The 25,750-nt window shown below is 47.1% G+C and overlaps 1 protein-coding gene across 7 annotated transcripts; it reads right to left on the bottom strand.

Annotated features, from left to right (window-relative positions):
* Positions 1-1,693: 1,693 nt before the first annotated feature.
* DAO (D-amino acid oxidase) lies at positions 1,694-25,166 on the bottom strand. 7 transcript variants are annotated; one of them, XM_050924225.1, is made up of 12 exons: positions 24,850-25,166; positions 22,012-22,173; positions 15,159-15,368; positions 13,639-13,753; positions 13,159-13,235; positions 12,405-12,470; positions 9,237-9,291; positions 8,540-8,644; positions 7,828-7,910; positions 5,930-6,047; positions 4,517-4,615; positions 1,694-2,181 (listed from the first exon to the last, which is right to left on the bottom strand). In XM_050924225.1, exons 3-12 carry the CDS (start codon positions 15,350-15,352, stop codon positions 2,050-2,052), a joined length of 1,044 nt encoding a protein of 347 aa, XP_050780182.1. In that variant the 5' UTR covers positions 15,353-15,368; positions 22,012-22,173; positions 24,850-25,166; the 3' UTR covers positions 1,694-2,049. The 7 variants fall into 7 exon arrangements, with proteins under 7 accessions (XP_050780182.1, XP_050780180.1, XP_050780184.1 ...); XM_050924223.1 differs by lacking the exon at positions 22,012-22,173; XM_050924227.1 differs by lacking the exons at positions 22,012-22,173; positions 24,850-25,166 and adding an exon at positions 21,082-21,250.
* Between the last annotated feature and the right edge of the window lie 584 nt (positions 25,167-25,750).

The raw sequence follows: 25,750 nt of genomic DNA, 5'->3' as shown, positions 1-25,750 counted from the left end.
ATCTTGCCCTTAAGCAGCTGAAGTGAATGAGTGTCCCTGAATGATGTTAATAATGGAGAAGGACATTCCAGCATGTCCATTGAGCAAAGCTGAAGAACATTTGGTTTAATGCACTGTAGCCTATAAATAGTCACATCATATTTTGTTAATATGGAAACATTATTAATGTATATAATTAAGCTTCCAAAGATTCTGTTTTAAACACTGTTGTGTATTTTTCACTGGAGAAGAATTAATATGGCTAGTTCATTTTAAAAAGCAAAATGAGATCATTTTGAATTAAATTTAGGAGCAAACAGAAGTGTGGGGCTCACAGATATGTTAACTGTCCAATTAATGTGTAGAGCTGTTGTGGGGAACGTAATTCTCCAGGCATGCTTTGACGGGTGATTTAGTATTCCTAAATGCTTGCTGAAAGAACATTGAATGTTATCTTGTGTGTGAATGTACAGTTTTTAAGCTGGATACCTTTTAATGTTTAAAAAACTTTGTGTATATTGAGCTTGTTGTACAATATTCTTTTGTTCCTACATTAATAATGCAACATTGGATAGTTTGATTCCACACTTGATATTTTATGTTGAATAAATTAATAGTTTTTATAGTAATGATGCTTTTGCTGCCCTAGATGTGTAATCCATTATGGGACCTTGATAACTGCAGCTGTTATGAAGGGTCAGTAGTTTCACAGGATATTTGTGTCCTGATTTTTAGATATCCTAGACATCTGAAACTCCCACTGATTTCAGTTGTATCTGTGGGTTCTAAAAATTAGACCCTTAATTGGGTATTTGCTTCACACTTGAAGGGATACTGTCAGGTGAAAAATTACACATTTTCTTAACTCCTTTATAAATAACCCACATCTTATTAAAACTGAAAGGGCTTTAAAGACTTGATTTACTTTTCATTATTTAAGATCTTTGTTTACTTTTTGAAATGCACGTAACTTGCGCAATAATAAACTGTCTGTCTATAGTAACTTTCTAGCAAGTTCCACTGTCATGTCCTCAGTGCCGCATACACTGCAAAGGAATGTTTATTTGTTAAAACTTCCCATTCAGATTGTAGTTGATGGAAATGTACTGGCTTTAGATTTTGCAAATGATTATTTTTATAAAATTTCAGGCCATATTTGACCTGACACTATCCCTTTAACTCCAAAATGATTTATTCTCCTTCTGATGTCCAGTAATTCACAGATCGAATTTCCTTCATGTCTGGGTCAAAATGACCAATGGGCTTCAAGCACTCTGTAACCTGAGGTTGTACATTCTTAATGTGCAGCTACAGTAGAAGCCCCAATCCATCCAGAAGGAGACATCTATCTCTTGGGGTAGGAGTAAGCAATAGCTACAGAATGGGACTGGGTTGTGACAGTAGTGTCTGGGAGTGGGCAGGAGGTTAAGCTTTTGGAGGTTTCTCTGAACTTATTGGACTCTCAGGCCATTTCTCAGGCTCTCTCATCACTTCTTCCAGCGTGATATGACCCTCCTTTGTTTCCAGGGGACATATTTATTGACATTTGACCTACTTCTGGCTTTGCTTCATGACAGGGTGTAATTGTTGTGGAGAACTGAGAGGCAAACAGTGCTGATTGGCAGCCCTGGAGATTGGGATCTTTCCTCTACAGAGCAGGTACAAGGTGGACCATGGCAGTGCAGTGTCTGGGTGCTTCGCTACAGGGACCATCTACAATAACACAGGTTTTATTTATGTTTCCATGGTGTAGTTTATATGAACAGAGCAAGGATGAGCCAGCTGCCTGGCAAACAGTAGCAACAGGGAGTTAATTGGTAACAATCCGAAAACTGTACCCTAGAGACCAGTCTTGGAGCTACTGAGGGCATCAAACAGAGAACATGCATTACTGAGTTATTTATTTTTGCCTTTGCCCTGTGACTTCCTAGCTACTGGTGCTATTGTTGGACATGTGACTGCTGCACACAACCAACAGTTTCTTCCCATCCGTCCTCTGCTATTGCTGTTGGCCTATCGCAGATTTGCCATGGAAAAAATGTGAATGATCATCAGAATATTTCTGTTAAATCAAAGATGGGACTGTGGTGGTCGGGCCAGCTTCTTTTCTTCCAGAATCCTTCCGAAGATCCTGGCGGCTTCCATGGCACATCCCCAGTGGATGGTGAGTCCGAAACCACCGTGGCCATAGTTGTGTATCACCTAAACGAGACGGAAATGTGGATGTGGAAAAGCCACGGCAACTAAATGCTGGGGTTCAAATGCCACAATGTAACCCTGCAAAATAGTAAACTGTTCAAGAGGATTCCAATCAGCAGTTACAGTTCTGAGCCCAGGAGAGCTTCCCAGCTGGAGGACGACAGCGCCCAACAGAGTCTGGACTGCATCACTATGCACTAGAATTGGATACTAGGTAAAAACACATCTCAGTTAGTTGTTTTTACTTTCTCCTGTCATCACCTGAAAGTGATTAAGCCCTCAATAATGCAAGCTAGCCCTATAGCCTAGCACAGGGATGCCTTTGTGCAGCTGAGAGCTGTGGCAACTTGCCAGGAGCTTGGAGGCTGTACCCGATTTACATAAAATGGAGCAGCTTGCAGCTGCCCTTGTCTTTAATCTGGAGAGACATCCTGTACAGGCCAGAACCAAGCCTCACCCCAGGGCTTGCATCTACCACAGAGCCCTCAAGTCAGATTCACCTTCCTGACCACAACTGCTCTTTAAATCTGGAAGCTTTGGGATGCATAGTGAATTCACTCATTGCAAGTTCCCTCCCTCCCCATGTACTGGGCCAGCATCTGGCTTTGGGCAGGGAAACAACTGATCTTTGAGTGGTTCACAACATATAGCTCTGTTTTCAGTTTTATTCAGCAATTTCCTGGTTGAAATCATGATAGCCTGGGCCACAGATGATCAGAGCCTGATCCAAAGCCTACTGAAGACAAGAAAGTCCTGTTGAGGGCTCTGGATCAGGTCCTTAACAGCTACCTTCAGTGCAGCTCTTCACCATTTAGAATCACAGCAGCAGCCATAGTGCTTACAGTCGTGTTCCTGCAAGTACAAACTGTGATACCCAACTTCTTATTTGTGCCTGCCAAGGTAAATTACTTTATTTCAGCAGGAGAATGACTCAGGGTCAGGATCAGTAACCAAATGTCTGTCTTCTACCAAGATGCTGTAGAGAGGATGTGATGATAAAAGAACAGAGTGATCTATAAATTAATTTTAATACTGCACTGCTTTGCACCATAGACTCATAGACTCTAGGACTGGAAGGGACCTCAAGAGGTTATCGAGTCCAGTCCCCTGCCCTCACGGCAGGACCAACACTGTCTAGACCATCCCTGATAGACATTTATCTAACCTACTCTTAAATATCTCCAGAGATGGAGATTCCACAACCTCCCTAGGCAATCTATTCCAGTGTTTAACTACCCTGACAGTTAGGAACTTTTTCCTAATGTCCAATCTAAATCTCCCTTGCTGCATGCTAAGGGTCTCAATTAATACGCTGGTTTCTTTCCAAGAATCCTAACTTGGAATAATCTCCAGCTAAACTGAATATATTTCAATCAAATTTAATTACATTTCACAGTCGCCGTCTCTATTAGAGCTTTAATCTCTTCTGCAGAGCTTTGCACACATGCACACCCAATCAAATCACAGAGTCCCAATACAGGCCTGCCAAGGAAAATTAAAATGAAATCACTGAGGAGTGATTGGGCATAAACAAAATGAGGCTGCACAGAGGGCCCTGAGAACGGATGGCACATATAAACTTGGATTCCTAGAGCTCCTTTATCACAAGATGCAGATAAGCAAGTACATTTCAAGGGATGTTATCCTGGTGAACTTTTAACACAGCCAAATTTTAGAAACTAGAGTGCCCAACATTAGACACCTAATTCCACATTTAGGCACTTAAAGTGGTGTGATTTCAGAGGTGCTAAATACAGCTCTCATTCATTTATTTTTACAATTCTGTGCCAGATTTCAAGTTACTAAACTGGGTCCCTGTCCACTCAGCCACTAGATGTGGTTTAAATTGGGAATCATTGGAATAAATCTGAGGGTGGCCGATAATTCTTACAACTGATGTTTCATGGTGTTTAAGTTGGTAACATGGATAACGATCTTTGAGACCCTGAGAAGGCTGGTTTAGGGTCAGATTTTTATGACAGGAGACATAAGGCTCACTTGCAAAAATGCCACAGGCTTTGAGTTCCAATTCTGTAAAAGCAGTCCCTTAGTATACACAGCCATTTTCAGCATTAAGGGAGTAGATTCAACACAAAAATATGAACGACCCTGCATATTTTAAGCGGAGCTGACCTCTATAGTCTGCATGAAAACAAAGCAATGTGAGTGGAATGTTGATACTTCATTACCATCATCAAAACGAAAGCTGGTAAATTAGGTTTGCACTAACTGGTTATTCTATGGTAGAGAAGCCACGTGATTGATTCGACAAAACGTATTGCTTCAAGTGCCATTACTCAGGACTCCAGCGGATTTCTACATACAGAATGCTGTGTACCTCTGATTTTAAAGGTCCATGACGAATTGCCTCTCTCTCCAACCGAACTGTGTAGCGCACAGGGCGGAAGCCACTCCATTCATCCACAATCTTTGCCTTCTGGAGACAATAACATGCCACTGGTTTTAGCAGTTAAATGTCAGTAACACAACTGCATTAAACAACCAATTGGGATGAGGAATTTTGTGGACTCTTGTCCACTGGGAACAGAACTAAATCTTACCCGCTAACTCAGTTCACATAGTCCAGCCAAAGGCCATCAGACAGGAATAACGTTTGATCAGGACCAGCTTAGGCTACGTGAGAGCCAGTTTCAAAGAGGCAAAAGGCTCTGGGTCCTGTTACCAATTGTGTGAGCCAGTCAGTGCCCTGAGCTGTTTTTCATACTGTCCCAAGGTAATTTGGCAGCATTACTATGAGTCGATGCAAACTGCCACATCTAAACTTCAGACTTTCCTTAATGCAGCACCGCAAAGGGGCATGGGGGAGTGTAACACAGCTATCATCATGTAATATCAGAGATGGGCCTTGCACATCAGTTTAAGTCTGTGAAGTGCTTCGGAGCTCTGTGATGAAAGAGGCCTATGTGGGGGTACATTACCCCCTTAAGGGCCAGACAGGAGCTGATAGCCAAGACAGCCTGGGTGCAATCGAGGAGCAACCTGTCCTGCCTCTGGGGCTGGGCTAAATAAAGAGGAAAAGGAAGCTGAGCAATGAGAGAGCAGAAACTATGCAGGCTGCTGTGCGTGGCAGGCCTCAGTTCCCTGGGCTGACCTGGGCCTTAAAGACTTTGGGTTTTGACCATATGTTTGGTTCCTCTGACTCAAGGCTCTGTGGAAAGGGCCTTATGAACAGAGTTAAGCTACTCCCCAGAGCTGATGCTTAAGGGAAAGGGAGAAAGCCTGCATGCCTCCTAGAGCACCAAGAAAACCAAGATCTCCACCTGCTGGGTTGGTTTGGAAGCCTTCTTAAAGGGGACATGGTTTTTTCTGTTAGCTTGGTTTTGGCCTCCTGCTTCTCAGATCCTGTACAATCCCGTATACAAGTATAAAATTATGATATGCCCTCATGCAATATCAGAAACTGACCCAGGGTCACCACGGTATGACGACACTGTACAGAGGAGTTTGAAAGTAAGATGGACGTTACTTTATAAGGGGAGATCACCTGAACAAATCTATTCAGTCCATCCAGTTTGCTGAAGCTGGATCTCTGATAACTTGCATTACTGAGAAAACAATTATCCTGAGAGGTTCATCTTCAGAACACTTTCCCAGGGGATTCTGCTGAGCTACGGGGGGAAGTTCTCCTTGGCCCATTGTCTAATACTTACATCACCCCTGTATGTCACAACACATAAATCAGCGTTCTCTGGCCACAGCTGTTCTATCAGCGTTGGATGATATAATGTACCTGGAGACTAGGGAGCAGCTTGCAGCAATTTTCCCAAATTGCTTTGTGATCCTGGGGGCTGTTCTCTTCGTTCCAGTTTCCCAGCTGAAATATCCCTCCCAAGGTCACTAGCTTGCTCCTGGAACAAGGGCAGAGGTAAAGGGTTTACAGCAAGGGCTCAGCAGTGCTCTGGTACCACAGACAAGGATGCCCTCCATATTACTAGCAACCGCCCCTCTCAGCTTCTACAACTGGTGCAAGGGACACCAAACTGTCCACACCAGGACCAGATACTGAGGACTGTTTAACTCAAATGTTGGTTAGTCAGACCTGGTTCTCCTCCAGACTCCCTTCCCTACCAGCTGCTCTGTCCCTTTGCCAGTGTGACAGCACTTAGTCCCAGTTCTTTCACGACTGTGTAAACTGTGTCCCCTCCCTGGAACCCGCACCTGCCATTCAGAGCGCCACAGTCTGCAGTTATTCTTAGTTTTTAAACCCATGCTGTTTCCCTTGGAAGTCTGCCTTGTCCCCCAGTTATGGCTGAGAGCTGAAATAAACCCACTAGAAGGCATTACATCTGCAGCTGGCGATAAGACACTGCTTGGAACACTTTATTTGGGAGCTACAATTGTTCAAAGTTCATATTTACATAGAGGTTTTATGGATAATCTTGAAATATTAGAGCACAAGAAAGTGCCCAGAAACATAGCATTCAGGTTACAGCTAAGAAAATGCTCCTCTCCCAAAGCTGGGCCAGGTCTCTGTTCTCCAGCAGAAGTGGAGACCATGCAGCAAGCATGTGTTTGTTTATCCTGAGGCTTAGTTCTTTCTGTGTGTGTAGCTTCCAAATTCATTAAATTAGCATCCAAATCACATGAACACTCCGCTTCGGGAGCCATGTAGGAAGTGCAAGTTACATGCAGGAAACTAAGATTTTAGGTGTGTAATGTGGCCAAGGCCTGCCAGTCACTGAATTCAGCACCTTGGCTGAGTGGCGACTGCAGGATCAGGTGAAGATTTCAGAACTTCACACTAATGTGGCGATGATGACACAAGGAGGGTTTGTCTCAAGGGCTCATTTCTGGTCCTGCTGGTAGTTAACAGAGAAGCCAGTTACGTAGGCTAAGCAAACGGCTGCCAGTGGTGGAAACCCTTGGGGATAAAACAAATGGCCAAAGCTGCAATTTACACCTTGCAAAGTCAACTGGTGTGGAATGAATGACATTTCTCCCATTGCAGCTGGAATGCAAAATTCTAGGGAAGACAATTTATTAATCAATTAAAGGCCCAAACCTGCTCCCATCAAAGTCAGTGGGAATGCTGCCAATCCTGCCATTGATGTTAATGGGTATGTGAAGCGCTGTACAGAAAACGAGGACCCAGAGCACAAGTGCTGAATGGAGTGTGGAAAACGAACAGGCTCCACACAAATGTGCCTGGCTTCAATGGAAGCTGGGGGTGCTCAGCACCTCTCAGGATCTGGCAGAGTTCTGGATGGCAGGGTTTTCCTGTTGGCGAACAGCAATGAAGGTGCAATGAATGCTTCTGGGTGTCCCCAGCTCCTACCAGCCCAGGAAGCTCCAGAGCCAAATTTGAACCTTGCTAAACTGAGGGAAGTAAACTGTGAAATTGTGCAAGCAGCCCTCTGAGTCAGTGCGGACACGGAATTGTCTTGCTTTTTCCATGCATGCCCACTGCTCTCCACCCACACACCTAATAAAAGGAACATCAGGTAGGGTACAAATCCAAGCCCTGGTTTAATATTCAAAGTGGTGTTCTCAGAGGCTTGCTCTTGCAGGATTTCTGCATTATAGATGTCAGTGGGGAGCCATTTTAGAGTCTTTGTTCTATAAGTAACGTTGATAGAAACATTACTGATACCTGATGGATCCCAGGACAGTCTGTTAACTGTTACTTACCCAGGTACAATGTATGGTGAGTTATAGATTCCAGATTCAAGATCATGAGTCATGACGAAATGCTTCACCCAAGGGGCCAGGACCTAAGAGATGAAGAAAACAGAGCAATATAGATCCACAGATATCAGAATTGAACATCTAGGGATTTCTTTGCCCAAGTGGAAAATTGAACTGGCCGAAGAAAGTCAAGCCCTGGGCCAGGCACACAAAGGAAGAAAAGTCCACTCATCAGTAAACACCAGGAGCAGGGAATCCTGCCATGCAATTTCTTTGTTACATTATATTATGTTTACACCACATCATCAGCATTTCTTATAATGCAGTGTCAAGACAGGGGCGGATGGATGGTAGGTAGGTGGGAAGATAAGTACAAGGGCTTCCCACCTCATATTACTGTTTTTTTTTTCAGAATAATAATAATAATAACCCTTCAATACTTTGGCCAAGGATTTCACAACATGTTACTTATATGAACAACTGAGTCTCAAACCCATCAGCCATATGTTACATTTGGGGAAAGAGAGGTTTAGGGACCAGCCCCCGGGGGATTCATGAGTCCACAGCAGAACCAGGTCTCTTAATCCTGTGCTTCAGCCACCAGACTACACACATTCATACATCCCATGAGCTGGGCCTAGTGAGTCCAATCATCCAGCAAAGGAAACAAAATCTGACACCTGCCCCTCCCTCGCCCCCCCAGAGCCATCCTCACCTTTATGATTTGTCCTCGGCCTGGCATTAACCCTGGGTCTGGTTGCAGTTCCCCTGCACGGACCCCAGTACAGTTTATTATAACCTCCACACCCTTGGCAGCCATCTAACAATGGAGAAATGCACAGCCATGAGCAGGACATGCAATCCGGGGAGGCAGAAGAACTGTGGTAGACCCACTTGGGGAGCACCCACTATTGGTTCTGCAGTTCTCTTCCAGGTGTCAAAGCCAAGCCGAGCACCTGAACTGCCAACCTCAGTCAGTAATGAATGTGCTAGTCGATAAAGAACAGAGGGACAAATCCGGCACTCAGATCCTCAGGCACAGCTCCCACTGAAATCCCACATGTGCACCTGAGGTCAGGATCTGCCACCGCCTCCCCTGAAGGGGATGCTGGGATGGCTATGCTCGCTGCCTGAATTCCTGTCTGCAGGTAAAGGGATAATGAGATCCCAGCACAGCCGGAGCACTCGGCTCATCTGATAGTCTCCTGAGTACTGTGCCAGCCCCTCCTTGCAATGGACATAGCACAGTCCAACGATTGTGTAGGGCGCAGGGTCTGCCTGAAAATGGCTCCCGCCCAGGGATAGTTAAGGCTGCTTCTCTGCCCTGACTGCTGCATTCTAGTGAAATGTCTTTCTAAATGTTCAGCCAGCTCTTCCCCGGCAGATTTTCTCCAATTAAATTCCCCACCAACCTCATGGAAGGATTCAATCTTCTTATGAAAAAACTTGACTCTTCTCTGCTTTAACCTGTAAAAACAAAGTTCATTTGTTAATGACAACTAACAGCAACTGAACAATTCAAACCAGCCACCAGGGAAGGGTTGTTACTCTTCATGTACCACCATATACCCAAGTCTTTCTCAATGGCTCTTAAAAGGTCTCCAATCATTACCTCATTTCTTTAAGGCACTGGGGACACCACTAATTGACAATCATGCTAAACCATACAGCATATTCCAGACTTTCACATATATTGTAAACGGCTAATCAATTACACATTTTAAAACAAACAAAATCCTTTTCTGTAGTGGAAAGCCAGAGGGGCTGCAATGACACCCAATTTGCAATCTTGCCTTGCTAACTTACTCCATTTTATTTCTTTTCATATACAAAATACAAAGTTAAATCCCAGTGAGGAAAACAGAAAGGAGCATAAACTCTGGCAAATGAAGTGTAAAAATATAATTAGGAAGGCCAAAAAAAAAGAATTTGAAGAACAGCTAGCCAAAGACTCAAAAAGTAACAGCAAAAAGAATTTTAAGTACATCGGAAGCAGTAAGCCTGCTAAATAACCAGTGGGGCCACTGGGCAATCGAGATGCTGAAGGATGATAAGGCCATTGTGGAGAAACTAAATGAATGCTTTGCATCGGTCTTCACGGTTGAGGATGTGAGGGAGATTCCCAAACCTGAGCCATTCTTTTTAGGTGATGAATCTGAGGAACTGTCCCAGATTGAGGTGTCATTCAAGGAGGTTTTGGAACAAATTGATAAACTAAACAGTAATAGTCACCAGGACCAGATGGTATTCACCCAAGAGTTCTGAAGGAACTCAAATGTGAAATTGCAGGACTACTAATTGTCGTCTGTAACCTATCATTTAAATCAGCTTCTGTACCAAATAACTGGAGGATAGCTAATGTGACCCCAATTTTTAAAAAGGGCTCCAGCAATTACAGGCCGGGCAAGCCGGACTTCACTACCGGGCAAACTGGCTGAAACTATAGTAACGAACAAAATTGTCAGACACATAGATGAACATAATTTGTTGGGGAATAGTCAACATGGTTTTTGTAAAAGGAAATCATGCCTCACCAATCTACTAGAATTCTTTGAGGAGGTCAATAAGCATGTAGACAAGGGGATACAGTGGATACAGTGTATTTAGATTTTCAGAAGCCTTTGACAAAGACCCTCACTGAAGGCTCTTAAGCAAAGTAAGCTGTCATGGGATAAGAGGGAAGGTTCTCTCATGGATCGGTAACTGGTTACAAGATAGCGAACAAAGGGTAGGAGTAAATGGTCAGTTTTCAGAATGGAGAGAGGTAAATAGTGGTGTCCCCCAGGGCCCTGTACTGGGCCCAGTCCTATTTAACATATTCATAAATGATCTGGAAAAAGGGATAATCAGTGAGGTGGCAAAATTTGCAGATGATACAAAACTACTCAAGATAGTTAAGTCCCAGGCAGACTGCGAAGAGGTACAAAGGGATCTCACAAAACTGGATGACTAGGCAACAAAATGGCAGATGAAATTCAATGTTGATAAATGCAAAGTAATTCACATTGGGAAACATAATCCCAACTATACATATAAAATGATGGGGTCTAAATTAGCTGTTACCACTCAAGAAAGAGACCTTGGAGTCGTGGATAGTTCTCTGGAAACATCCACTCAATGCAGCGGCAGTGAAAAAAGCGAACAGAATGTTGAGAATCATTAAGAAAGGGATAGATAATAAGACAGAAAATATCAGATTGCCTCTGTATAAATCCATGGTATGACCACATCTTGAATACTGCGTGCAGATGTGATCGTCCCATCTCAAAAAAGATATATTGGAATTGGAAAAGGTTCCAAAAAGGGGAACAAAAATAATTAGAGGTATGGAACAACTGCCATATGAAGAGAGATTAATAAGACTGGAACTTTTCAGCTTGGAAAAGAGACGACTAAGGGGGGATATGATAGAGGTCTATAAAATCATGACTGGTGTAGAGAAAGTAAATAAGGAAGTGTTATTTACTCATTCTCATAACTCAAGAACTAGGGGCCACCAAATGAAATTAAGAGGCAGCAGGTTTAAAACAAACAAAAGGAAGTATTTTTTCACACAACGCACCATCAACCCGTGGAACTCCTTGCTAGAGAATGTTGTGAAGACCAAGACTATAACAGGGTTCAAAAAAGAACTAGATAAATTCATGGAGGATAGGTCCATCAATGGCTATTAGCCAGGATAGGCAGGGATGGTGTCCCTAGCCTCTGTTTGCCAGAAGCTGGGAATGGATGTCAGGGGATGGATCACTTGATGGTTATGTGTTCTGTTCATTCCCCTCTAGGGCACCTGGCATTGGCCACTTTCAGAAGACAGAATACTGGACTAGATGGACCTTTGGTCTCACCCAGTACGGCTGCTCTTATGTTCTTATGACCTTTAAGAAAGCTCCATTAAAAGAACATTGTGAAAGTTGCAAAGTTGAGCACTTCAAAGTTAGGAAATGCCAGAATTAAGGTTGCCTGTGCAACCTTGATTCAGCCCTTAGAAGCTGCATTATGATATAGTCTTTAATTACGTGATCACATATTATTTTCTCATTTTTTTTAAGGAACAACCTGGAGAAAAGAAAAAGAAATTGATCATTTGGATCCCATGGATCCCTAACGTATGGATTTTTAAAACATAGGCAAAGCAACATGTTTTCCCCTCATTTCATCCTTGGAAATGGCTGAACTGTTTTTGCAAAAACTTTCCCCAAATATTCAGCCTGAGGCAGACACCCAGCATAGAAAATATCAGCCCAAACAGTTAAAGTCTGGCAAAGTTATGAACAACTGAAAACAAGGCCTTATAATGAAAAGTGTCATCCAACATTAACCATAGGCAGTAATACCATCTAAAATACATCCAGCAACTTGGTGTTAAAGGAGAATCTTGAATAATTTTTGGTGTTTTCCCCCTTTTGTCGGAATGAAAATGGAATTTTTAAAATTATTTATAAGTAGGCTGATGGGTGAACTAAGTAAAAAAAAGCTGCTTTTTATTCACCCTTAAATCTATAGATTACTACACAGGTCTAAAAATGGGCGCACAACCCAACTGTAGCAGAACAGAAGAAAGATAATAGGCTGGCACTCACCTCTTGGTAAGCCAAGGCAAATAGCTCTTGCCCTCTAAGATTAGTGCTGTGTTAAACCAACCATAGCTGAAACAGAGGAAGAGAAAAATTGATGTGCAGTATAATTTGATTTAGTCTTAATGGCACAGAATTGCTTTCACGTCTACTCTTTTTAGGGCATCTGCTGAAATATTTTTAGCAGAGGAAGGAGCTGAAAAACTCCGTGTGTCCCTCTCTTCTGTCTTATCTGAGCTGATTCCAACTTCTTATTTATGGAAAAGAGCTGTGTCCGGTGACAACTCTATAATAAGGCAATAATGCTTAGCCCTTACCTAGCAACATCCACTGAACCTGTTCATAGAATCACAGACTATCAGGGTTGGAAGAGACCTCAGGAGGTCATCTAGTCCAATCCCCTGCTCAAAGCAAGACCAGCCCTAACTAAATCATCCCAGCCAGGGCTTTGTCACATTAATCCGCATGACATCCCTGGGAGATAGGTAGTATGACTGTCCTCAGGGTGGGAAGTGATGCATGGAAAAATTAAGTCACATAGTAGGACAGTAGCAAAGGCAGGAATGGAACCCAGGAGTCCTGAGTCTTGGTCATCTGCTTTTTGCTCTAGATCATGCTGCTTCTCACTGTCTTTATGTCTCATATACTACACCTATTGTATGGTGCAGTGCATGGGACTCCTGGAGGTATAGGTACATTTATCCATGAATATACTATGCATGTCACTCGTTCCTCTAAGGTAATATGCATTGTACAATACCTGTAACCAGGGAAGAGTTCAAGCTCTTTTGCTGTCAGATTCCTAAATCCCAGGACAATGTCCTTCCAAGGTGGGTCCTGCAGAGGGGAAAATGTTCCAGGCTCGTTAACATTATTTAATCACTATAACACATTCCCAGAGTCCATGTAGCTGAACATGGGAAGGATGACATGGGACACCAGCGCATGGGTCTCTTTGCTACACCAGCTCAGTCCAGAGGACTGGAGGGCCAGACCCTCTGCTGGTGGAAATTGTCATTGCTCCACTGAAGTCAACAGAGCTACTCCGGTTTACACCAGATGATGGCTAGCCCAGCATTTATGTTTACATATCACTGGAGAACCAGCAAGTGCACAGTGCAGACAAATGAACTGTCAGATTATCTGGAAAAGCTTTATACATCAGTAAATAAAAAACACAAGTTTTCCCAGCAAGACTTGACCCATTGACCCTTGGTCCCTTTCACCCGTATCTGCTTACCGGAACTGGCTGTGTAAAGAGATTGTAGCCAGAAATTGGGAAGAGTCCCATTTCCTCTGCTTCCGGTGAGTTCAGGTGTCCACACAGGTAATCAAATGTCTCTTTGTTCCAGAGCCTAAAATATATCAGATGTATTTATCTTTCAGAAAGCATCCTAATAATATCCCAGCTTCAGTGCTTGTACTGGCACACCCTTCCTCCTAGGTCCCTTCAACTGATGGCAGTCTACTCACCTGAGTAAGGCTTTGCAGGGCTAGACCATGCTATTTATCATCACGCCTTTAATATGGATTTACAGTTCCAGAGTCGTCATTAAATCATAGCAGAGGGAGAGAGAAATGAAGAGGCCCAGTCAGGCTGATGGGGGGGAAGAGATGAACTCCTCTGGGATTGTAAATGAGCGAGGAGGCAGGTGGTGGGAGCTGCAGAGAGGCAAGCTCCTGCCCAAAGGTTGGTGAGGTTAGGTAAAGGGCAGGGAAGAGGCTGGTGCTAGCCAAATGCAGGGAGACAGGCAGGAGGCAGGCAAGGTCCCTGGAGGTGAGAGGCACAAGTCCACAAAAGGCTTTATTAGAACAACTGGCAACCTGACCCCAGCTCCTGGTGGAGTTTAGGACTGGGGGAGAGGGGATGCCTCCCGTATATGGGACAGCAGCATCCTGCATGGGCTGGAGTCTGGAGAGCTGGGGCGAGGGGAGGCTATTGGCACTCCAGACAAAGGAAGTTCTGCTCCACTAACTGCTGTGGGATTGTCTGTCTGTCTGCAATGTGCCCCCTTTCAGAGCTCATGTCTGAGGTCTGGAGCACTCACATTCACGAGGCAGAGCGCTAGCAGGAGGCGGGATTTCTATGTTCAGCTCCTCCAAGCAAATTTCTTGCAGGGAGCTGCCATCAGTGCAATGGCAATGACGAGGCACATGGCCTTGTCTACAGTAGGGATCTGACTGATGCAGCTAAGCTGGGGGCTGAAACTCCAGCGCACCAAGCCCTTAGAAACTTTCCAGAGACTGGTTTCACACTTAGCTTGCCAGCCCCTCCCAATCAGTAAAGAGCTGGCAGAATGTAGAGGAGCTAGGTTTCCTTCCAACAGCTGAGCAGTCTTGTAACAAGCGTGTCCCACATTGTGTGGGGGCATATCAGATTCTCAACAGCACCGTGCCAAGAGAGAGCACCTGCAGAAGGCAGAGCTGATGGTCTTGATTACACAGCAGTGGTTTTGTCAGGGCCGCTCAACAGCCATCAGGCTGAATAGCAGGGAGATGAAATGAATGACCCTCCAGGCAGACTGGACCCAACTGATTAAGAGAACTGGAAGCAACCCAGAACATATTTGCCTTTAAAAGCATTTCAGCCTGAGCAGACAATGGTTTGCAGATGATGAGGGGAATTGATCTGGGATGTAATAATCATTTAATTGCCGTCACGAGGGCACCTGAACACTGGTCAGTATCACCCACTTCCTCGTGTGCCGGGCACTGACAACAACATTACAACAGCATGAGAGCCAAAGCCGCCTCTCTTACGTTTCTTGAGCGTTTCTCTTATCGTCCACGTAGGGCTGCCAGAGCCCTGCTGCTCCATCGCTGGTGGTGAGTGGCGTATACCGGTCAGCATAGACCTCAATTTCCAGGGGCTGGACGACCGAGTGATGCTGATCGTAGATGCACAAGGCTGTGGACAGCCCGATCACCCCCGCCCCAATCACCGCTACGCGCATGGCAGTCAGGTCCCTCCTGCAGGGGCAAGACAAATTAAACCAACCCCCCAAGACCGTGCCCAGGAAGAAAATAAAGTCAGAGTGCCAGGGGAGCCGCTCGAATGGGCCTGGTGCATCCCAGAGAAGGTTTGCACCTACAGGGATGCTGAGCGGGCTGGGCTGTCCTGAAAGGCCTCTGAAGATAATGGGACAGAGCCAGTCTGCAAGGGCAGCAGGCTCAGCAGCGAAGGCAGTAAACCACATCTCACTGCTTGTCTACATCAGAAAGTTGCAGCGCTGGTGAGGGAGTTACAGCGCTGCAACTTTGAAGGTGTACACATCTGCAGGGCATCACCAGCGCTGCAACTCCCTGTTTGCAGCGCTGGCCGTACTCCCGTTTTGTCTCGGGTGTAGAGGATCCAGCGCTGGTGATCCAGCGCTGGTAATCCAATGTAGACACCTACCAGCGCTTTTCTTGACCTCCGTGGAAGGAGGAAGCCTCTGGTAATCAAGCTGGTCTCCTTTCCCGGTTTGCTCTCTCGTTCCCGGAACCCCGAGCAAGCAGGTCTCCTTCCCTGCGGTTTGCTGGGTGGCTCCGGGAACGCGAGAGCAAACCGGGAAAGGAGACCAGCTTCGCCGCGGTTTGCTGGGTGGCTCCGGGAACGCGAGAGCAAACCGGGAAAGGAGACCAGCTTCGCCGCGGTTTGCTGGGTGGCTCCGGGAACGCGAGAGCAAACCGCGGCGAAGCTGGTCTCCTTTCCCGGTTTGCTCTCTCGTTCCCGGAACCCCGAGCAAGCAGGTCTCCTTCCCTGAGGTTTGCTGGGTGGCTCCGGGAACGCGAGAGCAAACCGGGGAAGGAGACCAGCTTCGCCGCGGTTTGCTGGGTGGCTCCGGGAACGCGAGAGCAAACCGCGGCGAAGCTGGTCTCCTTTCCCGGTTTGCTCTCTCGTTCCCGGAACCCCGAGCAAGCAGGTCTCCTTCCCTGAGGTTTGCTGGGTGGCTCCGGGAACGCGAGAGCAAACCGGGGAAGGAGACCAGCTTCGCCGCGGTTTGCTCTCGCGTTCCCGGAACCACCCAGCAAACCGCAGGGAAGGAGACCTGCTTGCTCGGGGAACGCGAGAGCAAACCGCGGCGAAGCTGGTCTCCTTTCCCGGTTTGCTCTCGCGTTCGCCGAACCACCCTGCAAACCGCAGGGAAGGAGACCTGCTTGTTCGGGGGTTCGGGGAACGAGAGAGCAAACCGGGAAAGGAGACCAGCTTCGCCGCGGTTTGCTCTCGCGTTCCCCGAACCTCCCTTGAAGCCGCCCAACAGCGCTGCAGTGTGGCCACATCTAACACCACTTGCAGCGCTGGTTGCTGTAAGTGTGGCCACTCTGCAGCGCTGGCCCTATACAGCTGTACTAATACAGCTGTAACAACCAGCGCTGCAAAATTTTAGATGTAGACATGGCCATAGTGTTTATATTTAACGCCGTTTCTCCAAGGGTAAAAGCAGCTGCTGACTCACCTCTCCGGCCCAAGGGAGGAGGAATGCACTACAGACTTGTAAGGGAGCCTTGTGGAAGCTTTCCCCACTCTTAGCCTGCAGGTCTTGTGTAGAGTGGATCGCATCCCCACACGTGGCTAGGTTGCTACACTGGGCTGATGAGCCCTAGCACATTATTCCCTGAGACACTGCCCGGGGTCAATACTCTTTGCTTCTCTTTTAAAAGCTGTTTGCGACCGCCCTGGCCATTGCAAGTCTGAAGCAGAATGGGCATTTGGCGAGCTCCTTTGCATCTCAATACCCAGGATGCTCTCTCTTCCAGCTTCCATAGCATTGCTGGCTCGGACCTCTGGCAGTAGGCAAAGACTTGGGCACACAGGCTCTCTTTCTTCAGAGGGAAAGAACCGAGGGCTGGTGCTTTCTGGGCCAGTGTGTCACACTCACCACGTCCCACTTGAAGGCTTCAGCCTGCTTTACAAACCAAGCAAATCCTCCAGCCACTCAAGCTAGCATCTAACAAGAGAGCTCTCTGTGTTCCGGAATGGCTCAACCCAACTCCACGCCTGTGTTTTCTAAACTCTGCTCCCACATGCCAGCGCTCTTGGCACCTCGATGCTGGGCTCGAATCCTTGTCCTTGCACAGCAGATTCTTTTGTAGAAAGACAACCAAAAAAACCCTGGAAACATTCGACATTTACCCAGCAAAACCAATGCCAGAAACAACAAATGGAAGAAAGGTTTTATTGTACGGGCTTTGCAAACTTCCCCACTCAGCTCTGCTAATGTACCTGCAGTCTGACCAGCATATCCCAGCCTTGGGGAAGCCCCCACAGCTGCACTGATACCTTGCAGCTCAGAACTACAGCCTCAGAAAGGCAGGATCAAAGCAATCACTCCTAAAATTCGTGCCTCTTCCCCTGTATAAGCCTTAAGCCTCATCCTCCCCTTAAAATGCTGCATCCATGACAGCTCAGGGATCAAACGGTTAAAGTGCACGTCTGCCCACTCACTATTGACTGGCACAATGTTTCTCTGCTTCTCATGGCCAATATGCAGCTGCAGCGCTTCCCATGGGCTTACCAGAGGAGCTGTTGCTGCTAAATGCATCCTGGCCAACAAACCCTCTCCGGGGTCCTGTCTGGCCAGCTCCATTAGCAGCTGCTGCTCCCCAACCTGGTACTAGTGAGCATTCCAGCACAGGTGTGTGAGCAGGGGAGCGCTCAGGTGTGCTTGTGTGGATCTTTGCCTGCACATACACCTGAGAGCTCTGCTTCACCCTTTTGAAGATCGGCCTCATATTTTTAAAATAAATGTTAATTTACTCTGTTACTAACCCACGTTCCTAGAACCCCCTTAGCATGCATGGTGAATTAAACCCTTGGATAAAGTCCTGCTCCTTCCATTTCTCTGATTAACCATCTGATCAGATAACAGAAATTAGAGTCAGAAAAGGCCTATGTGCCCCTTTCAGACCCATCCCCAGAGGGAGGAAAGACTGCCCCGACAGTGCAGTTGAATAGATGGCTTTCTCACCAGTTCTCCAGCTGGTCAATAAACCACTGAGACAAACACATTCCCCAGACTAACCTGCAGAGTGACAGGTCCCCAAGAAGGTTCCTCGAGCTGCAGGGAGCTCCGCACAGAGCCTTCTGCACACAAACTGTTTATCGCTAAGCGCGAAACTTACAGTCTGAAGGTCATTCACCAGGGACAGAAAGAGAAGCATCAGCAACTCACTCTTCCTAACAACTAGGCAGTAGGTCAAAGTCTCCCAGCCAAGGTGACAGTGGGTGGGGAGATGGCGTTTCACGGTCCTGGCAGACTCACCCTGCCCAGAGAACATGACTTGGATCTTCCCCAGCCCAGGGCAGAGCTCCACCCCCATTACTGCCACTGAGCTGCCTTGCCTGAAATTAGGGAAGGAAATGGAGTGACAGGGCCTCCCGGGACTCCTGAAAGGGTGGTCACTGCCACTGGTCACCATGGAAATTGTTCGTTCCTCTGACCCCAGAGAGAGGGAGTGGGGTCTAGTGGGTAGAAGCAGAGGAATGGGAGTCAGGACTCCTGCATTCTCTTCTGATTCAGCCACAGGCTTCCTGCAGTACCCTGGGTGCGTCATTTACCTTCCATGCCTCAGTTTCCCCTTCTGTAAATGGGAATAACTCTTCCCTGCCTCACGGGGGCCGAGTTTACAAAGCGTTCTGGGTGCTGCAGGGAATGCCCTGTACCAGCATCCCAAGCATTAGTAGCTGAAGGTGCTCTCACACCGCTGAGGTCTTTGTGCCTGGCTGTCCCCTGGCAATAGGCGGGGAGCCCTGCAGATGGTTCACTGTAACTCCATCCCTCCTATTCGTAGCTGTGGCTGGAGCTGGAATAACTCTCCCATGAGGCAGTGCAGCTGCTGCTGGGAGGGCTGAGAAGCAGCCAGGATCAGGCGCTGAGGGAGGAGAGCAAAATGAGGTGACGACTTTACCTCAGGGAAGCTGCTCGGATTTACTTAGGCATGGACCTCCACTGTGTGGAACAGACCCCTCCTCCTAACACATCAGCTTCCCATGAAAGAGCCAGGACCCCTCAGCTTCTAGGGCAGTGGTTCTCCACCTCTTTACCATTGTGGGCTGCAATGTGGCTCTCTGTGTGTTATGTGGGCTGCATCCACGCTGTATGGCCCTGATGATGTCACATGGGCCGCAGCTGTGTACTGACTGGGCTGCAAGCAGTCGACTATTCTAGAGTTAGTGCAGCCTGGAAAGCTACATACATCTGCATATTCCAATCCATCCCGTTTAACCTCTTGACACCTACAGATACAGTAAAATCTGCCCTAAGCAACCACACAAAGCAACGAAACAAGACAACTGTCTAGTAAGAGTGAGTCCTTACCTAACAGTCAAGGAAAATCGTCCTGGAAATTTTGGGGAAATTTCCAAGTGGCTTCTAACAACAGGAAGTTGCCTGTAGGAAAGGGATCAGTCCTGAGGGCTGGTGACACATATTTATGGCATTGTATATTTCTGTGGGTTTATCCTATCCAAAAGGTCATCTGAACAGCCACCAGTAGTAATGTGAGCTGGAGTGGCGTGTTCCCTCCAAACATGGGCAAAGAGCAGAAGCATATTGTGTTTACAGAAGGCCATGCTACAAACGAATCCCCTGTGTAACCGGTTCCTAGCAGTCCTGGTGTGAACTCTGGATTACAGCAGACGGGACAATCTTACCTTAGAGTTGCTGTACCGCTCTCCAGGTTTCCCATTTTACATGTAATACTTTAAAGAAGGGAGGTTCTGTTGCAGTGAGGCTCATTCCCCAGTGTAATGATACCCAAAAAGGCATCCACATCTCTTTCTAGAAACCAGTGAGAAAGGATCACGAGCTCTCCAAGCAGATTCGAAATGGTGAGGAAAAGTGCCTCTTTGACTTCTAGAGCATGTTTCATCTAAGGACCTCCGCGCTTTAAAAATGTCAGTTAATTAGCTAACCCCTGTAAGATAGCTTAGCACTAGCACCCACATTTTATAAATGGGGAAACCCCGAGGTACAGAGATTTGCACCTGAGGTCAGGCAGTGCATCAGTTGCAGATTGGGAATAGACCCCAGGAGCTCTGACTCCCAGCCCACTGAGAGTGTGTCTGTCGCTTACAGTCCTTCTCAATCCTCCTCCAGCTGGAGAAACCTATAATTTCATCCTCTGCCTCAAAGTCAGGTTTCTTTGAGATTGTGTCTCTATGTAGATACCCATAATGTAGAAGAATGAGGGCAGCACTGGAAGCATACAGTGCACGGGCAGGATTGTTACAGACAGAATTTTTGGTGAGTATTCCAGGAGTTGTCAGCAGCTTTTTTAAAAACAAGTACAGAGGAAGCAGAAATGTGGACTGTTCTCCTAAGTTCTGAAACTTAACATACGTATATGGACTTCTGGGCCCAGGATTTCACTCTGAGCAAGTGGATGAATTTTTTTTTTCTCCGCACAAGGGGCTGATCGTTTATTTATTGGTTAATGTATAAAGAAGTCATCTCGCAAAAGTATCTGGGATGCTGTTCACAAGCTAAAATGAGCTGGGCTTGGGACCCGGAAGAATCCATCTCCAAACAATGTGAACAGAGGAAAGGATCCAAGGAAGGACAGAGGTGATTAAAAGAAAAGGTGCACGGGGGTCAGAGGCAGCTAGCAGGAACAGAAGGGCCTTGCACTTGGTGAGGAAGGAGGCATGCAGCCATGTGTATATGCTCAGTCAGAGGGAATGACAGAGAGAGAGTCAAACCTCCAAGCTTCTGTGTCCTGATCCCCCTGCACACATTGATGCTGTTGATGATCAGGTGCTGTTGCTCCTCATGGGCCCTGGCACAGTACTGATGGGGCCAGTCATGATGGCAAACGTCTACCAAGAGCCTCCATGTGGAGTGACGCGTGGTCCCTGCTGTCTGCCCTTCTCTCCAGCATCCATATGAGACAGCTAGTGGGTATCCAGAGATCAAGAGCATGCTGACAACACAGCTCTATGCACCTCCTCTGTGAGTGCAGCCCCTACCATCACCCAGGAGCACCAGTTGGTGTATGGATGGATGACAAACATTTGGTACAGGTTTGATCCAGGTAAGATAGAACTGATGATGGAAAGAGGGAAACACGGGGAGGAACTGAGGACACTCTCTAGCCCACAGTCATCCAGGCAGGGCAGAGCCTTGAGGCCATGCTTAGGGTCCTCACTGCTCCTGGACGCACAGCCTGCACCAGTGGTGAGGGGTGTTTTCCACCAGCTGCAGCTGGCCCAAAGGCAGGGAAGCACCTAGCTGCTGCCTTTGCTCATTGCTCAGCCCTTGGATACCACAGGGACAGGTATCTGAGATATGACATCAGATAGACTGATCAGGGCCCTGCACCAAGAAGGCCTGATTCGTATGAACCCTTAAGCTTCAGATGCCTTGGCGAGATATAGGGGGAGAGGCAGTAGCTCAAGGGCCTAAATTATTAAGGGCTTTCAATACAATCAGTAAAGCCTATTATACTAATTACCCTATTACTTGTCTGCCTCTTGCTTTTGGCACTGCTGACCCCTCACACTTTCTCCTGTCTGGCAATTATACTTTTCCCTTGCATGGTGCCATGCCTTTGATGCTGTCAAAATGCTTTACAGACATGATCTAACTCAAACAGCAGCAGCACCCTTGGGGGTGGGGGTCAGAATTATTACCTCCATTTCACAGATGGGGAGGCAGAGGCTCAGGGAGATGGAATGATCTGCCCCAGGTCACACGTGAATCAACAGCAGAGCTGGGAAAAGAGACACCCACTCCAAACTGCTAGACTGCACCGTCCTCTTGCCAGGTTGGGTCTTCAGCCAGGAAGGACTGCGCTGTGTAAAAGAAACCAGCATATGACAGTACTTCGCTAATGGCAGCTCCTGCTGCTGCCACTTCTGCTCTGAGCACATGGGAAGCTTCTTCTTGACCGGATTATGCAGCTGTTTAAATATTTTGTGCAACATTTTTGTAGCAATTCTCTGTTGGACCAGTTCCCTCTGACTTCCCACCTAGCGATCCAGAGGCAGCTGTGACTCAGGTCTCATTAGGGAAAGACTAATAGTGACACATGTGACAGGGAATAATTTTCATGCCTGTCTAATATGGTCAGATGCTCTAAAATACCTTTTGTACACTTGGTATGTATGGATTGCAGGGTGTACAATTTGCACACTGAGTCCATTTCCTACAGGGCAGGGCAGTTCAAGCTCTGCCTGTTTCATTTTTAAAAGCATCTGTGATTATTACTACAGATCTGTATAACTATGACTATTCACAGCAAACTGGTTATTCAGTAACTTTAGAACCTCCTTCTGTTGGCAAATTAGCTGTAGGCAGACTGATTTCTTACAAATTCATCCATTAATAATATAAATGCTAACAACAAATAAAAACACCTAGCTCTTGTACAGTGCTTTTCATCCATAGCGCTCAAAGTGCTCTACAAAGAGGTCTGTATCATTATCCCCATTTTACAGATAGGGAAACTGAGGCACAAAGAGTGGATGTGACTTTACCCAAGGTCACTCAGCACAGCAGAGACACAGTTGGGAACTAAACACAGGTCTCCCAAGCCCCAGACCAGTGCTCTATCCATTAGGACATACTGCTTCCCCATTAGTCAACACTGTTCAGTGAGTGGTTGATCTGGACGTACTTCAGCCTATGGGTTCCATTTGCCAGGATTGTTATAATTCACTCTCCATGCTGCGTGTCTGGTCGCCTGAATCACATGGTATGGTTTGTGCTTCATTATTGGATGACTCCATAAAATGTTTCAAGATGGTGGTCAGGTGTTTCCGCAAAGGCACGTTCCCATTAGCATCTGTGACGCTTTCTCATTTCACAAACAAGCTGCTCATGCAGACATTCACAGGAAGTGAGTAAAAGGAGCCATGAATATTGTTCAGATACATTCACAGGGCTTACTTGAGTGAATGCTTTTGGGTGCTTTGGCACAGTATTTACCCAGCTCTAGCTAGGATCAGGAACGTTTTCTTCCTGGTCCTGGGCCCTCGTTTGGAATTAGTGGCTCAAATTCAATCCTGGTTTAACAAAATCCCCTAAATCATAAGGAGTTGCATCTGATCCTGTATCTATGGGCTCAGTCCTGCAGTTCTTACTCAGGCCAAGCTCCTCCTGAGGTCAGTGTGTGGGAGTATTGCCTGAATAAGTCCTGTGTGTAGACCTCAAGTTGTGCCACACCACATTTGCCCTGTCCTTTCCTGACAAAGATGGAGCCCTAGCCTCACCCTTTATGCTTATTCTAGAAATTGATTCACTCTTAAAAATAAATAAAAAGCATATTGGTCCCCAAGGCCTGTAGAACTGACCCAGACCTAGTGCAGGACAGAAACTGTAACGAACTACTGCCAGGAACAGAGTGAGAGTCTGGAACTACAGCCAATGTAAAGGCAGAAGAACAAAGGAAGCATCTCTGACGTTTACAGTATGCAGCACGGATTGTCAGGGGTGGTGAGGGCTACTCTCCAGAGAGCATAGCTAATATCCTTCCATCTGGACAGCAGTTTGGTCCAGCTTAGTGGATTCGGAGGGCGAGGGCTTTTTTGCCAATCCCTTTATTCTAGAAGGAAGGTCTCCCTGCAGGACGCTCTCTGGAGGCCTGGGGCATACACAGAGAGAAGCCCCTTTGCCTTGTCTTTGCTGAGAGTCGAGGGGAGCCAGCCCTCCTTTATTCAGTGCTTCCACACAGTTAAGGTGGAGTATCAATGTTCAAACACTATTAGAGAGAACACATCAGCGACATTCGTGTCTCCAAGACAGACAGATGTAATATGCTCCCAGAGGGACTGCAATACACTCTTTGGTCTAGTCTGATTTTAATAAATGTCCCTGCCATAATTACTCCAGATGACAGCAGGGAGTATTCACATTAGCAACAATGTAGAAGGAGAGATCTAATAAGCTACGCTCCCCTATTCCCCAAGTATCATTATTCTCCTCACTGACCGTCTTTATAAGACGAGACAGATGATGCCCATAAAATTGTAATTGACTCGTCTCCTTAAAATTCCTTGGCTCTTTCATTTGTGAACAAGCTTTCAGTGCCTTTATTCTATACAAACGGAATCACAAATATTCTCCTCCTCCCTTTCTGTCCCATTTGCTTCTACAATAATCCACAAGAGTGTACCCCTCATTTGCACGTGTGCAATGTCACTGAAGTTGGTCAATAGAACGGGTAGGATTTGCTCCATTACTTGGGAGATTCTAATAATTCCGCAAAAAGAACAGGAGTACTTGTGGCACCTTAGAGACTAACAAATTTCTTTGAGCATAAGCTTTCGTGGGCTAAAACCCACTTCTTGTTTTCACAGTCATAGTTACCAACCTCCCACTGGGGCTTTTTGATGTCCCTGACAAGGAGCAGAGATGTAAAATGACCCACATTTCATTCATTGAAGAAATCCCTTGTAATTTATTTAGCAAGCAACACCATTAAAGACATCAGAATTGTACTTGTCATTGAAAAGGATTCTACGCAGTACCTGTTTTCTAGCACAGCCTCCAAGGGACAGACAGAAGCTTGTCAAGTGCCAGTCAGCTGAGCCAGCTCCTCCCTCACCAGGTGTCACACAGGTCAACAGAACATGAGAAAACGGTTTTGATTTGCACTGAGAACAGTGCACCTGATGCTCCCCTCCTGTGTGCCAGTCACTCTCAGTGGGGATTAATGTCAGTGCAGCCCAGGCAGTCACCCCAGTGACCAAACCAGACCCAACTCTGCTGCCAACAGGCCCCCTCCCGTGCAGAGATCCCCTCAGCTGTGCCAAGCTTCCCTTGCAGCTTCCCCCTCTCATGCATGCAGCCCTGCCAGAATGCACTGCTAACCTGCTGCTGCCCCTCCATCCCTGGCCTGCACCCCACCTCCCCTGCTGCCCCCTCCACACCCACGGCCTGCACCCCACCTCCCCTGCTGCCCCTTCCCCACCCACGGCCTGCACCCCACCTCTCCTGCTGCCCCCTCCCCACCCTGCACCCCACCTCCCCTGCTGCCCCTTCCCCACCCACGGCCTGCACCCCACCTCTCCTGCTGCCCCCTCCCCACCCTGCACCCCACCTCCCCTGCTGCCCCTTCCCCACCCACGGCCTGCACCCCACCTCTCCTGCTGCCCCCTCCCCACCCTGCACCCCACATGCCCTGCTGCCCCCTCCCCACCAGCAGCCTGTGCCCCACCTCCCCTGCTGCCCCCTCCCCACCCATGGCCTGCACCCCACCTCTCCTGCTGCCCCCTCCCCACCCTGCACCCCACCTCTCCTGCTGCCCCCTCCCCACCCTGCACCCCACCTCCCCTGCTGCCCCTTCCCCACCCGTGGCCTGCACCCCACCTCCCCTGCTGCCCCCTCCCCACCCACAGCCCGCGCCCCACTCCCTGCCTGCACCCCAGC

This window comes from Gopherus flavomarginatus, chromosome 15 (assembly GCF_025201925.1).
Source record: "Gopherus flavomarginatus isolate rGopFla2 chromosome 15, rGopFla2.mat.asm, whole genome shotgun sequence".
Lineage (NCBI taxonomy): Eukaryota > Metazoa > Chordata > Testudines > Testudinidae > Gopherus > Gopherus flavomarginatus.
The sequence above is the reverse complement of the archived record's forward strand: the minus strand, read 5'-3'. Positions and strand labels throughout refer to the sequence as shown.